General features: G+C 47.8%; 2 protein-coding genes across 11 annotated transcripts in view; one reads left to right on the plus strand and one right to left on the minus strand.

Annotated features, from left to right (window-relative positions):
* The window catches only part of Veph1 (ventricular zone expressed PH domain containing 1), a 144,236-nt gene that overhangs the window by 29,218 nt on the left and 90,625 nt on the right, over positions 1–24,393 (plus strand). For all 10 annotated transcript variants that reach the window (XM_070022872.1, XM_070022878.1, XM_070022879.1 and 7 more), the window contains exons 5-6: positions 16,638–16,804; positions 21,105–21,314. In XM_070022872.1, coding sequence (XP_069878973.1) covers positions 16,638–16,804; positions 21,105–21,314 — 377 coding nt within the window. The remainder of the gene's footprint in view (positions 1–16,637; positions 16,805–21,104; positions 21,315–24,393) is intronic.
* On the minus strand, positions 6,349–12,596 carry Ptx3 (pentraxin 3). The gene is made up of 3 exons (XM_070022824.1): positions 12,266–12,596; positions 11,475–11,888; positions 6,349–7,382 (listed from the first exon to the last, which is right to left on the minus strand). Exons 1-3 carry the CDS (start codon positions 12,393–12,395, stop codon positions 6,775–6,777), a joined length of 1,152 nt encoding a protein of 383 aa, XP_069878925.1. The 5' UTR covers positions 12,396–12,596; the 3' UTR covers positions 6,349–6,774.

The raw sequence follows: 24,393 nt of genomic DNA on the forward strand, positions 1-24,393 counted from the left end.
TGGAGGGCCGTGCATGTGGAGGGCCATGTGTGCTTGAAGGGCCGGGAGTGTGTGTGGAGGGCTGGGCCTGAAGTGAGGGGCTCGTGGAGGGCCATGCATGCGTGGAAGATCGGACACGTACGTGGAAGACCAGGCCAGGAGCGGGGGGCATGTGGAGGGGCACATGGTGCATGAGGGCCAGGCCTGGAGGACCGTGCACTTGGAAGGCTGTGGGTGTGGAGGGCTGGTGGGTAGAGGGCCGGCCCGGAGCACAGTGTGCTCCATCGGCACAAGTTGATGATGGACTGGAAAGTCCTTGCCGGAGCCCGCTTCTCCTCCCGGGCGCAAGCCCCAGCCTCGGGCCTCCTTCCCGCCCTGCACCCCGAAGCCCAGCCGTTTCCCACGACTCCACTCAGCCGGCACCACCCTCAGCCATGGGGAGTGAGGCCACAGCTCCGTGGGCAGTGCTCGCTGAGGCCGGTGGGGCAAAAACCCTCCTCCTCCTCTGCTTTCCAAAAGCAGAAGCCTTGTGCAATGAGGCATACGGAAAATGCACGGCGACTTCACAAATAGGAACCTGACTCAGGAATACTACCATGCACACGCAAGCACACGCACGCACACAACCAGCTCAGCACACCTCTGACGGTTCTCCCCACATTTGAATGAAACATGTCAGGTGACAGAACATTCACCTGCCTTCTCCTTTTCTCTTTGGTTTCAGATCTACCAGAAACCAGAGTTTTTTGTATTTGTGGTCAGAAAACGATGTACTGTATTATTTGATATGCATCTAGACGTCTCCAGCCATCATTAATAAAAATGCATGAGGTCCATGAGTATTTTGGCCCATATACGACTAACACAACCCCTTCCTGTACATGGATGACACAACCCTCTCCACAATATGACTGACACATATCTCATCTGACTGACACAACCCCTCCTGTATATGGCTGACACAACCCTCTCTCCATGCTCAGGATCAGCATCAACCCCTTGTGAAGTGAGCTGAGCTCCTTCAACTGCAGGATCAAGTTGATAGCTCCTTTTTATATGTGGTATTGAATTTGCTAAAAGTCCAGAGGAGCAATTATGATTTTTTTACCACATTGAAAATATTTTTTGGAAAGAATTCTAATACTCACCAAACATTTTAAAACCATAGTAGTTAGGCTTGTAAGTAATTTATGAAAGAAAAAAAAGAATCATTATGTCTTTACAGTTGCCAAGAACTTAGCTCATCCATTTGTTTGTTCTTAATGCTTTTTCAATAACGAAGAAATCTTTGAAACACAAAATACACTTTCTAAAGTCATTGCAAGCATTTGATATAAACAAATGACTTGGTTTATTTGATCAGGCAGTATTAAAATTACCATAAAAATGGTAATTAGACCTATGAAAGGTTTTGGATTTTAGAGCTGATGTAACTGTAAAACTCCCCAGTCACTCTCTGGGGTTGCAAAGCAAAGAATTTTGTATCACTGCATCATTTTCTGCTTTGCAGAGCTTTGTCTCCTGCCAAACAGCTTTGGAAATCATCACTGATTTCTTTTCTCATTCTTAGCCTTTATACCTTCTTCTTTAGCTTGTAGTGTTCTAATCTTTGTTCTCCCATAGTTATACTTCTAAAAAAAAAAAAGAAAAGAAAAGGTCACCTCCCCAATAATTACAGTACAGCTGATAATAACTACAATGGCTAACATTTATTACATGCTTTCTTTATGGTAGATTATATCACTTGATACCATAAGAACCCCATTTTACCAATAAGCAGAATTAAGTAACAGAAAAGTCCTGCTATCAATGGCTGAAGAAGAGAAAAAGGAGGGTTGAAGAAGAGATGGAGACTCAGGAGGAACCAGAACAACAATTTGCAGACACGTTGTGTGACTGAGAGATACACAAGGACTTCAGACTTCTGTTGTTACTTGATTCGGGGTTCAATGGCCATTCCCAGAGTCATGGCTCAGCTTGCTTTCTGTGGATTTGGTTGATTTCATGTCCCACAGTGTGGACCACCCCAGCTTTCAGGTCCCCTTCATCAGGAATACTAATAGCCAGAAAATGCCCATAGCCAGTCTCAGTTTTTCCAATCTGACAGGGACCACGTGACCATTTCTGAACCAACCCATCACTGCTACCAGTGCATGCTGTACATCAAATGGTGGAGTTGTGGTTGCCAGCCACCCTCAAAACAAGATGGAGTCAGCTTCACTATAGCCACTTGGGTGAGGGATTAAGAAGGAGTGGATCCAGAAGAAATTCAGACTGTGGTCAGGAACCAGCACTGGACACAGAGACTCTACAGATGCCCACGGTATCATCTTTAGATGAGCATGCTGAATCGCAGGGAGCTTAAAGCAAGACTCTGTCATGGTCATTTCACTGGAAAGCCTACTTTACTGCTGAATCCCAGCTCCACCAAATACTGGTTGCATGCTTCATTTTGCTGAGCCTTCATTTCCTTCTGCATAACAGATTGGTCTGGGCAATCACATGAAAGGAGGCCTGCACATAGCCCTCAATAGGTATTCGCTTAGAATAGTGAAGATAAAATCATGACTGTCTCCTTCTATTTGAGCTCATTAGGGGCAGAGACAATCTACATTATTCCGGGACAAATTCCTGTATTGAATCACAAGTTCTTTCCCGTAGCCTCCCATGTGTGGTAGGCCTTTCCCTGGGGCAAAACCCCATGTTGCTCTTTCACACAGGAAGCACAACTACCATTTCTCACTTCTCTTCCGCCCCACCCCTCTTCTTCCTCAGTCATAACTATCACAGATCTCCTGCCAGCTTGCTGACTTGGCATATGATTACTCAGCCTGCGTCCCTCCCGCTCTCCCCTTGCCATCCTGCCCTCCATAGCTAACCATGATGGCCCAGGCTTCATCCTGAGAATTAATGTGGACACAGCCTCCTGTAAAGAAGCTGCATTTTGCCTAGCATATCCAAGAAACCGATTCCCACAGCATAACATCTTTAATGTCTTTTGTGCTTATGGGCCACCAAATCTCCAAAGACTTTAAAAAAAAAAATAGGAGTTCTTGAAAGGACACATGGAGCGGTGTCTGCCGAACTCTGAATGTTTCCTTCTTGTTTGCTTCTGTGAGACTTTTATCTCCAATAAACCACCAGAAAACCAGAAGTGGTGCTATAGCTCAAGTGGTAGAGTGCTAGCCTTTAGCTGAAGAGCTCAAGGACAGCACGCAGGCCCAGAGTTCAAGCCTCCACAACCAACCAAAAAAAGAAAAAGAAAAAAGAAAATAAGATTTTCTACAAGCAAACCCCAAATACTTCATAGTCAGGTTTAGACACAATAAGAGAAATTTCTGTAAACTTGCAGAAAGTGATGTCAAAACCCAGGAACAATTAATTGAAAATATATTCATAGTTATTTATGTGTTTATTATTATTCTCGCCAGTACTAGAGCTTGAACTCAGTGCTCCTACCACTGGATCCACAGCCCCAGTTCCAGCTTTTTGCTAATGAATTGGAAGTAGACTGACAGATTTATCTGTCCCACTGATGTCAAACCATGTTGTTCATATCTCAACCTCCTGAGTAGCTGAAATGTTGCTGAAATGATATTATTTAAAGCAGGAAAAAAGCACACAATACCTAGTAGAAGAGTGAAATAAAATTATAACATTTTGGAAAGCAATCAAAGATAAGCAAATATATCAATATACTATGTCATGAATGGAAGAATTTGATGTAGCTCAGATGTCGCTTTTTAACATATTCAGTGAAACAGTAAAATTCCAACTGAGATTACTATGAAGGACAACAAAGCCGTAAAAAAGACAAAACAGAATAAAATATCTCAGCCAATTTTGAAGATAGGAGTTGTGCAGTAGGGGGGGAGGCAATAATTTCCTTAACATGTTGTAAAATCCTAGCAATGAAGAGAACACAGTACAGGTGCAAGAATAGGCAAGTAGCATGAACCAAGGGCAGAAGTAAGCCCTTACAGACCTGAAAACTAGATAAATATACAACAGTGAAGCTTTGCAATAGAAGAGTAAACTATTCAATGGGTTATCCTAAGATATTTGTCCATAGCACATGTCTTTAATTTCAGGTGACATAGAAAACTGGATATAAAAACTGATAGCAACGTCACAAAAACAAAACAAAAATAAACTCAAATTATACCTAATGGGTACATTAGTGAGTGCTTCCACTTGAATTTGAATTTAAAAAAATAAGCCAAGCTGTCACCTGAATTCTCCCAACTTATTCTTTGCTGCATGCATACGGGCCATGCCACCTGTCCAGTATGGGAAAAAGAAGCAACATGAGCTACCACATCTTGCATGCAAGGTGACTGATTTATTAGGAGCATCTCTCTGGCCTTAACGGATCGTGTTGAGAGCTTATAGGGAAGTCTATTGTACACGTTGATCAGGACCTCTGTGACGTGGTCTACACCACTGGTATCTAACTGGAAAGCAGTGACATCTCTGAAGCAAGGGCCTTAAGAAGGAAGTCTGCCCTTTCAACATACCATTCACCTTGTGCCCTGGCACAAACCACAAGATGGCTCAAATGACTGGAAACTTAGCAAATCTGGGGAGAAAATGTCATATTATCTCCAAAAGCGTTCCAATTCCTTTCTGATTGACTGACAACATCCCAGAAAAGGCTGTCTAGTTAATTAAAAATAAATGCAAATTTTATCTCATTTCTTCCTTTGTGTGAAACAAGATTCAAACCATTGCTTAGTGAGAAGTCTCAGAGAAATGGAGTTAGAAAATTCATTCCAACATAGCAATAAGAATATGCATCATGCAAGACAGATTAAATGTAAGTCAATAAAGCATCTATAATTGGAATATTTCTCAGCCCACTGTTCATCATGATTTCTGGGATTCTTCAAATATCATCATCATCATCATCATCATCATCATCATCGGAATTGTTATCAGCAACAATGTAGTACCTGCCATGTGCCAGGTCCCTAGTAAATTATTACAGTCGGAGCCATGGCCATTTGTTAACTTTGATACTTCCTAGAGAGATACTCAAGCATTAAAAATCCATGGAACAATTCTTCCTGAAAAAAAAAATAACAGCTTTAAGGTAATGCATTACAGGTTGTTAGGGAAAAAATTACTAAACCAATACTTTTAAGTAATGAGCTATTAATTTCATTTTATTAGGAATATTCAACCTGAGTACTAATACACATAACATAATAGAATATGAATAAAAACCTGGAGAGAGATACTTTGGAACAGACAAGAGCCTTGTCAGGACTACTAGCCCAGCCTTGACCGTGGTGCCTGTGAGAGCTGACACCTTCTCCACTTCACCAGCAGATGGGGCCCTGTAGGAGGGGGAGGCCTGCACCCACCCCCATTGCGTGCACACTCAGAAAACGACTCAATGGAAAAGAATCCTAGACTCTCAGTCAGTGACACCTTAAGTTACATGATCTGCTGAGTGGTTTCCTGTCCTCAAATCCAAAATAGGCCTCCTGAAAGGCAAATGGCACCAAAGGTGAGGTGAACATGCTCACATGGTGAGGGAGCACTGTAGATTGTTGCAGAGTGGCATGGCTTTAGTGGAAGCTGGACAGGGTTATGGGAAAACTGAATCTCGCCTCTGCAGAGCAGTCCTGGATTCTGCAGCCTGAGCTCGCAGATTTTCCCCTACTGGTATGGATCTGTGTGACAGTGTGGGGTCTGATGGTACAAGACGGTGGCTGGAGTTACAGCCACCACCCCACATTCCAACCAGAGAGGAGGGTAGGGAGGACTATCGCACACAGCAGTCAGCTGTTCAGAGCCATCCCACATTCCAACCAAAGAGGAGGGAGGGGAGGACCATCACACACAGCAGTCAGCTGTTCAGAGCCATCCCACATTCCAACCAGAGAGGAGGGAGGGGAGGACCATCACACACAGCAGTCAGCTGTTCAGAGCCATCCCACATTCCAACCAAAGAGGAGGGAGGGGAGGACCATCACACACAGCAGTCAGCTGTTCAGAGCCATCCCACACTCCAGTCAGAGAGGAGGGTGGGGAGGACTATCACATACAGTAGTCAGCTGTTCAGAGCCATCCCACATTCCAACCAAAGAGGAGGGAGGGGAGGACCATCACACACAGCAGTCAGCTGTTCAGAGCCATCCCACATTCCAACCAGAGAGGAGGGTGGGGAGGATCATCACACACAGCAGTCAGCTGTTCAGAGCTAGGGCAAGGATGGCGTTGCTGGCCCTGTGCAAAAATGCCTGGGGACAGTGTGGGCCCTGAGGTCAAGCCTTGTGCCCAGCACACACTCACACTGACACATTCACACACATTCACTCACCCAAATTCAAGTGGAGGACACGAGCTAGTGTTATAAAACATTTTATTTACAAGAGACTTATAAAAATAAAATTAATACAAACTCACTTTACAACATAACTTACACGACTGTGTTCTGGGGAAGGGCCGCGGTTACCCCCGTGCAGGCCCCCCCGCGCTTGTTACGAGCTCACGTGGGGGTGTGGGAGTGTATCAGAGCGAGGACTGCGAGTCTCCTGTTCTCCTGGCAACGTAAGATGCGCTCAGGCCGCAGCGAGACGAACCCAAAGCGACTGGCCGCTGTCCTCTGCGCCGCCGCCCGGGAGGGGATGGGAACGGGGCCGTGCGTGGCCGTGCGTGGCCCAGCCTCCCCGCCGCACCCCACGAGCCCGTCCGGCGCCGCGTGTCCGCGCACGCGTGGGGTCCTCCGGCCGGCTCCGCAGGGCGCCCGTGTCCGTGTCGCACGTGGGGCGGGCAGGCGGTGGCGGCCTAAGAGAGGTACTGCGCGCCACCATGGGGCAGGATCTCGGTGACGCCCCAGCCGACCACGTTCCCGCGGACGTGGCAGGACTCGTCCCCGCCGGCCTCGTGGATCTCGGCCTCGCTCAAGACACGGTCCCAGATGTTGAAGCCGGTGAGCCACCCCGAGAAGGCAGGAGCGTCGTCCACGCCGCTGGCCCCTCGGCCGCCCTCCTGGCCGATCCGCAGGGCGCCGCCCGCAGGGACCTGATGGCCGGCGGCCACCTCCGCCGCGGCGGCCAGCAGCTGCCCGTCGGCCCACAGGGAGGCGCGGCCGCCCCGCGATGCCCACGTGCCGCACAGGTGCGTCCACCGCCCGGGGGCCACGGCCCGCGCCGCCGCCAGCCCCTGCCCTTCCCCGCCCACCACCAGCTCCACGGTGCGGGGACCCAGGGAGAGCTGCATCTCGCGTGGACTCTGCTCCGTGCCGTAGGAGAAGAGGACGGTCTTGTTGAGCACCTCCGAGGCCCGCACCCAGAGGCACGCGCTGAAGGCGCGCAGCTGCAAGGGCCGCACGGGGTGCACACTGCCAAAGATCCGCGGGGAGCGCATCGGGAACACGAGGGCCACTTCACAGCCTGCCGGGCGAGAGTGGGGGGAGAGGGGCGGGCGTGAGACACGTGCACTCCGGGCATCTAACTGACATCACCATGCACATCGCTGGTGATGGAGAGGCCTCTGTCCACTGTCTGCCGCCTCCCACCTTCCCCCCACCCTGCCTGAACCCCAAAGAGAAGAAAAACCCGGCCAACCAGCCCCAGCCTGCACAATAATGAGAACCAGGCCTCACAATCCCTCCCCTCCAACTGCCATCTTTTCTTTGTTGCTGCTTTTCTAGTGGTCCAGTCACATTGAGTTACATCAGACAATGATCCTGTAAGCTCCAAGGATCTGGAGCTCAGCACCATCTCCTCTTCTTGCTATGCCTGGGTTCCTTGAATAACAAACTGTGAAGCTCAATGCACCTAGCCCAGTCTCCATCATTAAGTGGAATTCCACATCAGCAATGGAACCTGGAAATCCACCTTCATATACCACACATTTGGGTATGGCTGTGCATGTCTAGTTGATGAGGTTTTTAAACTTGGGTTTTAATGTGGACAGCCTGCTTGCGGAAGCCCCTTTCACACTCCACTGCCTCCTAATAACAGAATCCTTACATTTGGCTATGTCACTGAAATTCAGCTTGCTATGCTGCTATTAGGGACTGGGCAGCTCTTGGCAAGCCCCTAGTCGCTAGGCTTTAGTATTCTGTATAAAAGGCCCTACCTCCTCTGTGAGTCTGTAAGAAACAAGGTGTGTAGCACTCAAAAAGGACTTAATGGGTTAAGGACATGCTTAAAAACGCTTAACTTGGTCAAATAAACCCTTACAGTGGCCCAAAACTGTAATTCTAGTTACTCTGGAGGCTGAGATCTGATTGTGATTCAAAACCAGCCTCAGCAGAGAAGTGTGAGACTCTTATCTCCAATGAACCAGTAAAAAGCTGGAAGTAGAAGTATGGTTCAGTGATAGTTGTAAGTGAAAAAGCCTGAGCTCAATAGTTAAGCAGGAATAGAAAAATCTTTGAGTAGTGACTTCTTTTTTCAAAGAGCCTCATTGGAGAACACATTTCTGCAGAAGAGCCCTTAGGAAGAATTAACATCAGGCCAAGAGTTCAGTCTGCTGTTAACCATGTCCCTCCCAAGGCCACATGACTGGGCTGAGAGCTGGAAGAGAAGACATAGGTATGTTTGGGGAATGGTGGTGCCAAAGCCTTTCACAGATAAGCTCAGATTTCTGGAGAATATATATGTATATAGAGAGGGAAATTTTTAGAAACTAAATTGAGATTAAGCGTTCACTTTATAACAACCTAAAGAAGATGAACCATAAAATAGTGATTCCTATAGCATGTAAAGACAAATTGGGGACTAGACAGATCTTCCAGGAAACAAAACTTTACATGCTTCCATTTAAAGTTTTTTGATAGCCTGTGTTACTGCCCAACAGGTGGCTCTGATCCAGGCTCGGTCCTGAAAACAGTAAGCAGAAGTAGAATTGATCTTTCAATGAAAGTCAAAAAAGATGCAGTGATCTAGCAAAGTCATATAAAAGTAACACAAGAGCCCTGATTTCAGTGCTCACAGCTGTCATCCTTGCTATCCAGAAGGCTAAGAGTGACAGTTCAAAACCAACCTGGGGAGACAAACCCAAGAGATTCTAATTTCCAATGACCCAGCAAAAAGCCAGAAGTGAAGCCATGGCTCAAGTGGTAGAGTGCCAGTCTTGAGCAAAACAAAAGCTAAGGGACAGTGTCCAGGCCCTGAGATCAAGCCCCAGTCAATACTGGTACAAAAAGAAAGAAATCAAACAACCAAGCACAATACTAATGCATGGCACTGGTCTTGTCACCCCTGAAAATTCCGATTGTTCTGTGAAAAACTTAATGTCAGAGGTTTTGTAATTTTATTATTATTTTTCTTTTTGTTGGTCATGGGGCCTGAACTCTGGGCCTGGGTGCTGTCCCTCAGCTCTTCAGCTCAAGGCTAGCACTCTACCACTTGAGCCACAGCACCATTTCTGGCTTTTTCTGCTTATGTGGTGCTGAGGAATCAAACTCAGGGCCTCATACATGCAAGGCAAGCACTATAACACTGAGCCACCTTCCCAGCCCTTGTAAATTAATTTTTAATGAGGCTTTTTTTACCGTCATGGGGTCTGAACTCTGGGCCTTGGTACTGTCCCTCAGCTCTTCAGCTCAAGGTTATTGCCTTGAGCCACAGCACCACTTGAGCCACAGCACCACTTCTGGCTTTTTTCTGCTTATGTGGTGCTGAGGAATCCAACCCAGGGCCTCATGCATGCAAGGTAAGCATGCTACCACTGCACCACTTTCCCAGTCCCTAATGAGGCATTTTTTTTGGGGGGGGGGTCCAGTTGTAGGGCCTGAACTCTGGGCCTGGGTGCTGTCCCTCAGCTCTTCACCTCAAGGCTAGCGCTCTATCACTTGAGCCACAGTGCCACTCCGGCTTTTTTTTTTTTTTTTTTTTTGGCTTATGTGGTGCTGAGGAATCAAACCCAGGGCCTCATGCATGCAAGGCAAGCGCTCTACCACTGAGCCACCTTCCCAGCCCTTAATGAGGCATTTTTGATTAGATTTGCTTGGTGTGATGCTTTTCCTTGCCCTATTAATAAAATCAAAGCTTGTGGGACAGAGGTTGTCATATCTGTGGGTGTTTGCGGATTCGGATCTGGGCTAGGTTTCAGTAAGGAGGTACTCAAGAGGGAGCTGACTGCAATGTAATTTACTAAGTCTCTGTTGAAGCAGGGCCAGGGGTCAGGTTTGCATTCCACAGAGCCCCTTGATGGAGCCTGGGAGACCCCGATTTCTCTGGCTGGGGTACAGTGCCTGGTGGAAGCTCATGTTGGAAGATTTCTGTGGAATTTTTTTGGGGGGTGGAGGGATTGGGAGACCAGTGATAGAATCTCTTGATTCCTCTTTTAAATGGCAGAAGCACAATCACAAAGTGACTTTTAGCTAGTCTTTCTATTCTATCAAAGATTAAACAAAATTAAAACCAGGTTCTTAAAGGGCCAGCAAGATGATTAGCCCCCCCCCCTTGGGAGTGAGGCTGGCAGGGGAAAGATTTATTGGAGGAACTGCTCCCGGATTTTATGTACCCTGTATGTGCAAATAGACTAAATCCGTGCATGACAATAGCACAGAACTGTTTGCTACCAGTTGAGGAGCTCTACTGTATGTTGGATTTTACGCTTTCTGTCTGAAGCTTACTTCACAGCTCAGGAACTACTCCACTGACTCGCGATCTCCGATACTTAGGAGAAGACAAACAACCTGCCTCAGCAGATCCGATGAAGCCTGTGCCCCCACAGGCTTAGGAACGGTCCCCCCCCTCGTTTGCTTGGAAATAATGGGTGGGGGGATTGCTTGCAATTGTGTTGTTTCTGAGATTTCTCATGAAACATTCGAATTATATGTCCCCGCACTGACCTTCTAAAACAACGCACGTATTGGGTGTTGTTTTGTTTTTAGCAAAGTTGACTTCTGCAGTGTTACTTCTGGCTTCCAGGACCTTCTCTCCTCCCTCCCTCACCCTGTGTGATTCTGGCTTCAGGGAGGCCACGGACAATCGTGGGTCCCTGGTCGGTGGCCCTCGAGTCTCGGGCTACCACGGGCGGGGAGGGTCACCGACAGCCCCTGACCCTCGCGGTCCACCCCGGGGAGAAGGCGCGGGGAAGGCGCGGGAGGAGCCGGCGGAGGGCGGGTCAACTCGGCTGGAAGTCTGCCGGACGTAGTGCGGAGAAATCCGAGCTCCCCGAAGACAGGGGCCCGATAGAATCAGGAGAGGAGGAAATCCCGAGCGGAGGGAAAGCGAGCCGCGGGGTGTGTGGGGGCAGGGGGGGTGAGGTCCAGCGGGGCTGGCGGAACCGGCGTAGGGGCCCCGGGGTCTGGGTCAGGGCTGTGACGGTTACCGTCCCCAACCTCCTCCGGCCTCTCGGGTCGGGGGTCGTTTTGAAAGGGAGATTTCCGGCCGGGAACGGGGTGCGCGCGGTGGGGGACCGCCGGGGCCGTGCGTTCCCACGGAGTGGACCCGGCGCAATCGCAACGCGACGGGGGGGAGGGAGGGCGTGCGGGTCCCCGCGGGTCCCCGCGGCCCGGACCTTACCTGCCGGCAGCCCGTGGCGGGCAGCCCACCGGCGCACCGCCCGCAGCTCCGTGCGGGTCTCCCGCAGCTCGCGCAGCATCGCACTCAGGGCGCGCCCGGCCTCCGCCTCCGCCGCCGCCGCCGGGCGCCGCGTCTCGGCGTCCTCCAGGCGCGCCAGCCGGCGGCTCGCGTCGCGGCTGCCCTGCAGCAGCTCGTCCAGCGCCCGGGCCAGCCGGGCCTCCCCGGGGCCCGCGGTGCATGGCCGGGCCAGGCCGCCCGCCAGCCGGCCCAGCTCCGCTCGCAGCCTCTGCATCTCCCCGCGGAGCACCGCGTCGGTGGCCTCCAGCAGCATGGCCTCCCGCATCTGCGAGTTCTCCAGCATGGTGAACAGTTTGTCCCACTCCGAGGGCTCGCGGCGGCAGTCGCACGGCGTGGCTAGGGAGCGGGACACACACGCACCGGTCACCGGCCCGCCCGGGGCCTTCCCGCGCCTCCCCGGGGGTCCCAGGTCCACTGCCGGCCTCCCTGGGGATCCCAGGTCCCGGTCGATCTCCCCAGAGGTCCCAGGTACCGGCCGATCTCCCCAGGGGCCTCTGGTCCCGGCCTATCTCCCCGGAGGTACCAGATCCCTCCTGCTCCTAGCACCCCTCCTCTGAAGGACACCCCCAAAGCAGATGCGTGCAGGTCTCCAGAGCGCCCCCCGGGTGAATCTCTAGGCGCAGACCCCTGTCTGCGCGATCGTCTTTGTGCCGTGCGCGCCGGGGGTCAGCGGGACCCGAGAGGCGCCGCGGCGGGGGAGCCGGGAGACTCACGCTCGTCGGTGGGGAGCTGCGCGGGTTCCAGCTCGTTATCCAGGTTCACGTACAGGAGCTCGTAGTCGTCCGCGGGGCCGGCGCCCGCGACGGCGCTCAGCGCACACAGCAGCAGCGCGGGGAGCCGCATGGCCAGGGAGGAGCGCGTCGGGGCCGCGGAGGGGATGTGAGCGCCGGCCTGGGAAGGAGCGCGGGGGCTGGCCGCGTTGGAGCCCAGCCGCGGAGGGGGTGTGAGCCCGGGCCCAGCCCGGCCCTTAATAAGGACCGCGAGTCCGTGCGGGGCCAAACGCGCAACGCCGCCCTGCGCGCGCGAAGCGAGTTCCAGCTTGTGGGGGAGGGGACGGGGGAGGTCGGGGAGCCGAGAGCTTGCACAATGGTTTACCCTGATTGGAGGAGGGCCAGCGGGGAGAGAGAAGAGGAACTGGACTCCCACTGTCCTCTGGAGATCAGTGGTGACTTGGATTGGCCGGGCTGGGGGAGTTGGGGGGGGGGGTCGGGAGCACAGGGGTGCAGAAATCACCATCTGGTACGGGGGGGGGGGGGCTGCGCGGGATTCCCACCCCGACCGGCGCGCCTGCCTGGCCCTGACCTCAGCCGGGAACGTGCCTGTCCAGCCTGGAATTACGTCCACGGAAGACGGTACACTTACTTTGCCATCCTCCGCTGTGACGGCCACAGAAAACAAACGCATCCTCTGTGCAGAGGCTTTGGGAAGATCTAGAAACCCATTTGGGGAATCTGCCTTGCTACCGAATTCTGTGGTCCCAGCACCTGGACAGACCCAAGACTCATTGGAGAAGGTGACATGGGTTGGTAAACGTGGAATCAGCTGTAGGGTGGATTAGAGAGCTGCTGCCCACATCTATAAACAGAACACCGTCCAGCTATGAGAACAAATGGAGAAAATCCTCAAAAAAAAAAAAAAACACGTCAACAGGAATGGAAAAATATGTTACTGCATATGGTATATCATGTAGTAGGATATACTATCCTATAATTAATATCACCGTACAACATAACTACATCATAATTAATCCACTGTAACCTACGATGTTATTCATAAAATGTGAAGTCATGCAAAAGATTATGGAGACATACACATGTACTAATGGTGTGAAGATTTCCCATGTAGAGAAACACCGATTCTTGCGTGGAGATTGTCTTCAGGGAGAACAATGAAACTCACAGGAAACAATTACGGCACAAGGTGATGGACGGTGTCTGGCCCCTGCCCTTATTGCCTACTGTCATAATTTATGAATGAGAACGAGATTTCTTCATCCAGCTGTGTTCACCAGTTTCCCTTTTCTGGATACTATTTTATTATCTTTGAATAGTTGTACAAGGGAGTTCGCATTCAAGAAAGCAGTTTATGGATATGGTGCTGTTTGATCAATGTTGCCTGTCCAACCCTCTCACCCACGCTCCCAGCCGCCTCCTCCCCATCCCTCACTTTTCTTCATTTTTAAGTCATTTTTTGCCATTCAGCAGAGCAGTTTGTGTGATCCCTTCAACATTTCCACCTCCTTTGACCCACCCCTTCCCTTATTTTTCTTAATTCTGTGGTATATACAATGAATTCTTGCCTGAATTCTCCCCATTTCCAGCTTCATCTACCTCTTTCCCTTTGGCCCCACAATCCCCTCTTGCAGGTACCCATTTCCTGGTCCTTATTTTACTGGGCTTTGACTTAATCTTCTCAAAGAACTATACTATTTGAGCTTTCCATAGTCTATTATCCTTCAGTAGATTCATTTGGAACCACTTGCATACCACCTGTGGGTTTACTTATAGATTGATGGGCACATTCTAGCATCAGTTTCTAACACAGAAAATTATTCTGCATTGACTTTTTTATTACTTGATTTAAAATTGAGCTCAGCTGAAAATGACTGAGCTAGGATTCTCTCCTCTAAGCTAGTGACAGTTCTCCTTCTAGGCCTTTGGTTACCATTGTACAAAAAGCCACTTGTGGTGTTTCTGTCCCACATCATGACATCTTCCATCAGAAGATGGTCATCATGTCACTATAACTAAGACCTGTGACCTAGTGTGTTCCGTACAAATTCAGTGCTGCACTCAACTCTCAATCCTTCTGGGTACCAGTGCTTCATGTCTATAATACTAGCCTGAGATCTAAGGATCATGGTTCAAAGCCAACCTGAGCAAAGAAGTCTTTTCTTTGCGTTGTTGGTGGTGGGCTTTAACTCAGGACCTGGGCACTGGCCCTGAGCTTTTTGGCTCAAGGCAAGTGCTCTATCACTTTTTTTTTTGTCTTTTATTTTTTGGTACTGAGGATCGAACCCAAGACATCATACTTGCTAGGCAAGCACTTTGCCACTGAGCATTTTGTTGTTGTTGTTGTTGTTGGTCGTGGGGCCTGAACTCTGGGCCTGGGTGCTGTCCCTCAGCTCTTCAGCTCAAGGCTAGCACTCTACCACTTGAGCCACAGTACTACTTCCAGCTTTTTCTGCTTATGTGGTGGTGAGGAATCGAACTCAGGGCCTCATTCATGCAAGGCAAGCACTCTACCACTTAGCCAACTTCCCAGCCCATGCGCTCTACCACTTTGAGCCACAGCGCCACTTCTGGTTTTCTGGTGATTCATTGGAGATAAGAGTCTTGCACACTGGGCTGGGATGTAGCTCAGTGGCAAAGCGCTTGCCTAGCAAGTGGAACGTCCTGGGTTCGATCCCCAGTACCACAAAAGAAAAGACAAAAAAAAAAGTCTCACAGACTTTTCTGCATGGGCTGGCTTTGAGCCATGATCCTCAGATCTCAGCCTCCTGAGTAGCTAGGATTACAGGCCAGAACCATGGCACCTGGCTCTGTGAGACTCTTATCTCCAAGTAACCATCAAAAAGCTGAAATTAGACCTATGGCTCCAGGGATAAGGATCTAAATTTGAGCAAAAAAAGCTAAGGGAGAGCACCTGGTCCAAAGTTCAAGCCCCAATATGGGCATACATGCACTCGTGCACACACACACACACACACACACACACACACACACACACACACACAAACACCCCACTTTCAATCCTTTAGGAAGCTCTTATTAAGTGATAAACAGAAAACAAATAAATTACATAAAGTTGTTGAAAATGTAATGTAATGGATACAATTTTTTTTTAATCTGAGTATTTCCAACACCTTACATTCTGTGGGCATACAACTAAGACATGTTTGAGCTGAGTCCAAAAAATACAAATGGGAAAAACAATTCTCAATATTTATTGTCACCAAATACATTCATTTTTATCCCTTTCACTAAAGGTAAGCATTGATATTCTGTAAAACCTCAAAATATTTGAGAATTCTTTCCTTCATACCCATTATTAAGTATCTTTTACCTAGGAGTGCATCCTCACCTCTTAATGAAGATCTATGTGTGTACAGTTCCTGCTTTTAAAAAATTCTGTCCATGTATGTCTCCTATAAACAAAGCCAAATTTAAAAGAAAATCATTTGGGGCTGGGGTATGTTTAGCTCAGTGGTAGAATGTTGCTTAGCATGTGTGAGGTCCTAGGTTCAATCTCTGGTGTTGCCAAGAAAAAAAAAATGAAAAAGTAAATACTGTCAAGAAAATTCTTGTCCAAGAAATCCCTAGAAACCAATTCCTCTGAGATGCTTAAGTATTTAAGAGGAATTTGGGAGCAAGAGAAAAAAAAATCCATACCATCAAGCAATAAACAGATGGCTCCCATATGTTGCTTGCCTATGGAATATTTTCTCTTGAGGTGTTGCCACTTGAAATCCCGGTGTCTGCACACCTTGTGGAGGCAAATCACATGTGACAAACTGAGGCCCTTCAAAGAGTGCAAAAGTTAGGGACTTAAATCCGCATGGCTACTTTTTAACTATTCCTAACACAATGCCTGCTTTCCGAATGTCCTTGACCTCCATCATTCTTTGTGGCCCTCAGGAATGTGAAGACATTCCTCTGTGGTTTTTCCCAATTTTTTTCTCTTCGTTCAGTTTCATTTGGGTTCAAGCTTTCAACACCACTGACTTTCCATTTTAGCATCATTGAAACCTGGCTCCTTGTCAGGAATTCTCCACTGGGCGTGGCCTGCTTACTGTCAAATGTGCCTTGTTTCCCCGAGGTACATTACTCGGGAAAATTTTTACTTGGATAAGAGTACTGATTGTATCATGAAACAGTCCCTTTCATGAAATCAGCTTAAATCATGCTTTAGTGGAGTTTTTTTTCTTTCCCCAGAATAAGATACTGTGGGGTTTTTTCTCCCCCAACAGAAAACAGTTACTGGCCTTGCTATGTAATGCATTATAAAGTGCAAAGGTATGTATTGACATCAATGTTGTTTCTTCTGCATGCCGACTGATGAAGCCTTTTCTGGTTCACCCCACAGGAAATGTCATGTTGCTGAGGGTGCTACCTGCTGTGTATGAAAAGCAGCCTCAACCAATTAACAGACGCCTGAGTGAACTCCTGGCCTTGATGTCTCAGCTGGAGCCGCCAGAACAGTACCATCTACTGAAGCTTTTGCATGTAGCAGCAAAGAGAAAACACGTGGAGGTAACTGCGCCTTGTACACTTGCTGCAAACAACAGGATGTAGTTCCTGATGGAGGGAAGGAATGGTATACTCAGGGCTTCTCCTCACTCATGCATAAATAAACAACAGTTCTTCAGGGAAAGCTCTCAGCCACTTCCCATACCTGTGTGTATGCATCTGTGTACATGTATAGATGAACTGGCTCCTGCAATTATGAAGGCTAAGAGTTCCACTTTGTTGTTTGCCAGCTGGAGACCCAGGAAAGCCTGCGGTGTGGCCCTCAAGTCCCAAACCCTAAGAACTGGAGGAATAGTGAGGGAGGAGAATCTGATTGAGGACAGGAACACCAATCAGGCAAAGCAAAATTTTTATTCTATTCTATTTTATTCTATTATTTTTATTTTATTTGCATTTTTCACCAGTGGTAGTATGCACATTGGAAGGACAATGTGCTTTATTCTACCTACCCACTGAGATGTTGATTGTACTGACAATTGTTCTCACAGACACACAGATAGAATGTAACCAGTCAACTGATACCAGAAATGATCCTTCCCAGGTACAACAAAGGCAAGCCATAGTGCAAATCTGTAGTCACTGCGGGGCAGTTTCAGTGCTGGCTTATTATTTTCTGTTTGCTGGAGATTGAATGCTGAAGTTAGGCAAGCATTCTACCATTGATCTAGATCCCAAACCCTTAGTGCATGTCTACTAAGTTTATACAGGGTTAAAAATAAGTAGTTTCTCAGGTTGGGCCGAGGAAAAGATCTACACATCATTTGTGAGGAAATCAGCCCATAATGAGAGCAAAGCCTCATTTTCTAGATAGCACATCCACTGTTGTTTGTATTTAAATGAAAGATTGAAATGATGAGGGTATTGGTGATTACTAGGAACACAGAGCCCAAGCCAGAGGACTTCCAATCATGGAAGCTATCTAAAGTCAATGTGGTAGAAAAGTCAAACAGGACTTCAGATAAGGCTTGATCCAAGATTCAAGCATGTGAACAAAAAAAAAAAAAAAAAAAAAAACCCTCTCTTCCCACTTCTCAGGTTTTATTTCTAGATTTTTGGACCCTCAAGATCAGATTGTCAATAGCTCATCTAATAAAGTATTGATCTGGGGGTGGAGCTCAAGGGCTGAGTGTTTGCCTGCCATATGTAAGGCCTGGGTTCTATCTCCAGCCCAGGTCACTGCAACAGCCACACTCCCTGGAGCTGCAGGGTATGCCTGTCCAGCCAGTGAGCTCCCATTCTTCCTCAGCTCCCAGCAGACTCCAGACTTTTCTCTGAGATTTGATGCCAGTTCCTACCAGGCAGCGCTAAGGACACCAGCCTGAGGAAATGTCTGAGAACAATCTAAGAACAATCCATCCTAAGCCCATAGCACTGCTTTTCCTCTGTGTGTGTGTGTGTGTGTGTGTGTGTGTGTGTGTGTGTGTGTGTGTGTGTGTGTGTGTGTGTGTGATAAGCTTCAAGAAATAGCTGTTTTCTATCAGTGTTATTAGGAATGCACAGCAAAATAACCAAATCAGGTTTCATATCTAAAACTATTATTACTTTGCTTACGGGCTCAGTTTCTCTGCCCTTTCCTATTTCTGCAGATTCAGTGGTGCCCAAAAGTATATATCAGAGACCCTTTTCCAGACACCCTCTCCCCTCCTCCCTCCTCCTCTCTTCTCCCTTCCTCTCTTCTCCTCTTCCCTCCTCTCCTCCCTTCTCCTTTCCCTTTCTTTTTTCCTTCCTTTTTTCTTTCCCTTCTTTCCTTCCTTCCTTCTTTCTTCCTTCCTCCCTTCCTCCCTCCTTCCTTCCTTCTCTTTTTCCTTCACTCTTTCCTTTCTTTCTTCCTTCCTTCCTTTCTTCTTTCTTTCTTTCTTTCTTTCTTTCTTTCTTTCTTTCTTTCTTTCTTTCTTTCCTCCTTATTTTCTTTAAGGTATAAACAATACAACAGTGTCCTGCAAGATTTGGGGTGTATGGCTGGCATTCAGACTCAGTAACGAAGCTAGCTAGTATGGCTAGAGCTTCATGTCCTGTTGGGCATGGTTTCCAGGCACATGATCTGCATAGCAAGGATTGGGATGTGGAATTGGATGGAAGGGGCAGGAAATGCGTGAGCATTTTCCTTTTCTAATAGTCCCGGGTTGGGTGTGAACCTGACCCAGAGCAGCTGGCTGTGGCTTCTACCTTAGTGCCAGGGATCCCTGCGGGACACAGCCGCTTCCCGAGGCACAGGCAGCCTCACAGAACTGCGGGTTCATCCTGGAAACCAGCCTCGTCCTTTCCTTCCCAGAATACCCGTCCCAATATGAAGTTCGATCTATACATACGTACGATAATTCTGCTCATCCTTCAACTATGTTGTTTATGTTAAACATCTACAATCACTCAGCTGTGGAGTGAGAATGATGTTTTTTTCAAATGTCACCCTACAAAATTATTTAGATTTCCCCTCCACTGATTAATCCTCAATATTTATCAACTCATCTGCTGTGCTAAGCACTGGGAACCCACAAGCACAAAATCACCATGATTCTCAACCTGCTGGAGTTCAGTCCAGCCTGAATCACAGGCATCCAAACCAGTGCTGAGAAAGGGGAGGCAGGAGGAGAAGGAGGTGCAAGGAGCCCAGAGCCAATAAGGGCTCCATGGAAGCTGGACTGAGGCAGAAAGGTGACAGCCACAGACTTTCAGGAAGGACCAGTTCATCAAAGGCCTCGCAAGCTCTCCGGAGAATGAGAATCCCAAGTAGAACAAATCAGATGAGTAAAAGCCCCAGCGAGACACAAGAAGCAAGCTTGGTGGGTGAGGAACATTTTTGGAGCAATACAGGATAATTGAAGCATGCTGTTGGAGGAGGTAGGATGCAAAGAGAGAGAGAGAGAGAGAGGAGATGAGGAGGCGGGGCTGAGTGTGAGGGGGCGGGGCCAAGCTTCTGTCTGGACAGCAAGGACTGCAGTGGACGCGGGCATCATGAAGGGAAGGGACACCACTGTGACCACAGGATGGGAGGGCACTGGACAAGCAAGACGGAAGGCAGAGGACCTGTTGGGGCGCTGGAACTGTCCACATGCATGGCTATGGGATCCTGGTCTCAGTGGATGTCCCCACAGAGGGGCCTTTGCTGAGCCTCCAGCCTGCACTGGGTTACCTTCTGTAACTGTGCAGCCCTGATGTAGTCACTTGTGTCCGGAAGGAATCCTGTCGGATATGCAAGCAGCTCTAATAACCCCAGCACCTAGAACACCAGGGGCTACAGAAAGGGCTCAGTGGATGTGTGTGGATGGGAGAAGGAGGAGGAGTGGGGAAATGGGGGAGAGGGTGGGTAGACACATGTGGGGTGTCGGGCAAGGGGAATGGACAGGCCTTGGTGATCACTGGCATAGGAGGGACAGGACTGGGAATCACCCCCGTTGCCTGGCTTGAGTAATCGTGTTGTTTATGGAAGGGAAACAGTACACCAGATTCAATTCCAACACTCAACTACACTTACAAGCTACCTTACCAAAAAAAGGAACAAGACAAAAAAAAAAAAAAAGAGCCAACCAATAGCAAACAAAAGAAATAAGCCTAACAGAAACATGATGGCCCATTTTCTTTACTCGTTTAACTTTCCATGATTTTTTTCTTTCCTAGTTCTTTTATTTTAGTAGACAAAGCAATTCCTTAAATTCTCAGTATGCCATAAGTCTATGTACTAATGTAGTGACTTTATTCTACCCCAAAATCACATGTTTTCCTATGAATTATTTCATTTTACATTTATAAAAGCATTTGAGAATCTAGAAAGAAATGTCGGGGCAATGGGAACATGGTAGAAATCATTTTGCTTTAGTAATTTTATCCAATTGCTATTTTCTTGGATCAAAATGGAAGATTGAAGGCAGTGTAGGAAATCTTTCCTGTTGTTATTGCTGAACTGTCTCAACGGTATTTTCCCAAATTGAAGGCTTTGGGTAAAAAGCTTCTTACACATCTCCATTATCCTCTAAATCATAGCTCCTGTAGTTGGTAGAAGAAATGGAACATTCCTCCACATGAAACCTTGGTTCATGAGTAGCAGCCTCAAAGCATGATGTAAGCTTTATTCTTCCATAGCTGGGCCCAGATGAAGAAAAGAAAGAAACTGCAAGTCCTGAAGATTTTATTGTACATTTTACATTCCCAAGGCTAGACATTTGCCTGAGTTCCTGTGAGCGTAATAATCCAGGATGTGTTGAGTTCATATGTAATACTCAAAGTGTTGGCTCTCAAATGAATTCTGATTTAATTAAGCTTCTCTAATTGTCTATTCTTTCTCCCCTCCTCATCTCTCTGTCTGCAGGTAGTGCAGAATGGTGTTCCTTTCCTCATCAAGCATTTGAAGGATGCAGCCCACAATGACGCCATTCTGAACATTCTTATAGAGATAGCCAGCTATGAGCCACTGGCTTTGACCAGTTTCCTTCCAATGCTGAAAGAGACCAGTGAGAAATTCCCCTACCTCATTGGACAAACGGCCAGGATCTACGGAGCTGTTGGGCGTGTGGATGAAGTGAGTTTGGCTTTTTCCTCTGTTTTCCTGAGTTCCTTAGGCACAGTGGCCTGCCAGAGCTCTAGAGTCCCCAAATTTCTTCTAAAACCTCTTCAGACCTTTTCGTGGCATCTGCCTCAAGGGATTGGAAGTGAGGGTTTCATAGCTTATGTGGAGGAGAAAAAGGAAGAGGGAGGGTTAAGATGAGGAGCCCCTAAGACTGATTCAAGACCACGTTAGAATAGTAACAACCCATAAACGGCTTCATCTCCTTTCTGGATGGAGCTCCACTTAGCCGCATGTGAGCACGGAGTTTCCTCTCAGAGGTGTGGACTCATGAGAGCCCGTAGCTTTCATGTCAGTAGGAGCCTGGGCTCCGTATGTTCTGAGCTCTCTGGATCATGTGACTCAGGACAGTGAAGTAAATGTTTGTGGATGTCAAAGTTCCAGCCTAAATATTTGCATAATGGAATCGTTCAGCAAGAACAGCAGGATTCTGTCAGAGCCTTAGGGATTAAGCATGTAAAAAAGCTTCTGGGAATTTGAATATGTACACACACACACACACACACACACACACACACACACACACACACACACACACACACACACACACACACACAAATACGTTTCCTCTCTAATGACTTTTTTATGTAGGGGGTTAAGAATACTTAAAGTATTCTTAAACAAAAGCAAATATATAATTGACAGAAGCTTTTCATTTAGTTTACTTGTATGCAATTAGACAGGGATAACACTGCTAAGATTTTAAAAGGAAATGTCATAGATCACTAAATTCAGTCCCCTAAAGCACAATTAAAAATCAAGAAGGTTAGCTAGGTATGATAGCTCACACCTATAATTCCAGCTACTTGGGAAGCAGAGATGGGAGGATTGAAATTCAAGGTCAACCTGGGTAAAAGTGTCACTGAGATCCTATAGTAACAAACAAGACAGACATGATACATGGCTACAATCCCAGTCCAAGAGGATCACAGTCGAAGGCCAGGCCCAGGTAAAATGTAGGAGACTTTATCTGAAAAAATAGCTAAAATCCCAGAGGGAAAAAGTGGCCAAGCATCTTCTAGCAAACATATGCCTGGAGCCTCAAACCCTGGTACTGCCAAAAGGGTACCATGCCAGCCATGGTAGTAAATGCCTATAATCCCACACACAATGGGGTTGAGGCAGGAGGACTGTGAGCATAAGACCAACCTGGGACACATGGCAAGACCCTGTGTCAAAGAAAGACAAGCAAACCAACAAACAAAACCCAGGCAGGTGACATGACTTACCCAGACAAGGCCAGCTGGAGCTACATCACTACTATACTTCACATGCACCTTCAGACTTGGTCTGAAACCCACATCTGTGGTGCTATTTCTCTTCTTCCGGCTGAGTTGTGTTCAGCCCTGTGGTTCCCAGGGTTCCACCTGATGGAAGGTCTTGCCCAGCTCCCAGAAGGAGGTGGGGAGCCCAGTTCGCACACAGCCTAAGACTGTCATGTGATATGGGTCTCACCGGCATCACGTGACGTGGGTCTCACAGGGCACAGCTGCTCAGCAGAACCCCTTTCTACCTCTGCTGTGGGGAATCCCTGCCATATGCCCTGGCTGCCTCCTGAACCTGATTTCCCCTGTTGGTATCTTTAGTGCCAAGGAGGCTGGTGTAAGCTAACAGCTGCCTGACTCAAACAGCTGGCATTTCAGATTTTTGCAAGGAGAAAAAAAAAATCAGTGTCCGTGGTGTGTAGCCTGGACTCTTGGAAGTGTTTACTCTGTCTGCACTCCAATGCATCTCCTTTTGTTGCAAACACAGTGATGATTCACTGAGGTGTGTGAAAGCTCTGGGAGTGACTAAGTGCCCACTGCCCACTGCAGTCTACCCACAGCAGCTGCACCGCTGTAGGCTTGCCCAAACGCAGGCAAAGCTCAGAGAGCAGTGTGGTACTGGCAGCATGCATGTGGCTCCCAGCCGATGCAGAGCGAGGAGAGGTGGACTCACATAGCCTGAGGAGTTCAATCTTCTCTCTGTGTTCTCAGGAGATTGGCACCAGCACCCCAGAGGGTGCCCAGATCTGCAAGTGCTTAAATACCTTGCATAAAATGGTGCAGTATTTACATCAAACCTTTACCCACTTCCTATTTACTTTAAGCCCTCTCCAGATGGCTTGTGATACCTAATGCAATATGAATGCTGCACTATTGACGTAGCACTGTAGAACAGGTTTGGCTGAGAGCAATGCACAAAGCCCTAAGCAACAGTGCTTTAAACAATTACAGCATCTGTTTCTCTCAAGTGTTATGTCTAGAAGGCAATCAGTTCAGAGCTCAGGCTCTTTCTATGTAGTTGCTCTCCCAGCTCCAAAAACGCCCAGAGCATATGGCAACCATGACAAGATGGTCCAAGTCAGCTACCCTGTCCACCGATCAGGTCAGCATCTCAACCAGCAGGGTTGGGGAAGAAGAGAGTGACTCTTCTTGATAGGCATGCACAATCCTTCACTTGCATCCCACTGGCTAACTAGAGCAAAGCTGAATATCTAGCTGCAAGGGAGGCGGGAATGTCTCATCTCCATTCAGTTGGCCATAACTCAGATAATCAAGAGAGATGAGCAGAAAGAATGAGGACAAGCAATACTTGCTATGCAGCAGGTCAAATCATTTCACTGAGTCTTTCTCCCCTCAAAAGTGATGGCTTTACATAGGATGACCTCTCTTCTGGCTCTTATTTTGATTCTGTCATTCCATTTCATTTAGGATCAGTCTAATAAAATGACCTGTGCGCAGAAGTACAAAATTACTTCTCTACTCAGAAGCAATGCCCCCCTGGCCCTTATTTTTGTTTCCAATTCTTGTAGTCTTACCATTCTAAAGCCCTTCTTTTAGCTTTAAGGAATTCTAAATTTCATATGTCTCAAGTGTAATTGTAGTTGTCTAGGCAGCTGCTAATTTCTGCTTTATTTGAGTGAACATGCTCAACTATATAAAGAAAATGTTGTGAAACTATATGAAAAGGCCAAAACCCTGGGGAGGGGGGGGTATGTTTCTATTCAGCCCATCTATATTCTCTCAGATTCTCTCTAGAAACAAGAGTTTCT

This window comes from Dipodomys merriami, unplaced genomic scaffold (genome assembly GCF_024711535.1).
Source record: "Dipodomys merriami isolate MVZ:Mamm:240054 unplaced genomic scaffold, mDipMer1.0.p SCAF_154, whole genome shotgun sequence".
NCBI classification, from domain to species: domain Eukaryota; kingdom Metazoa; phylum Chordata; class Mammalia; order Rodentia; family Heteromyidae; genus Dipodomys; species Dipodomys merriami.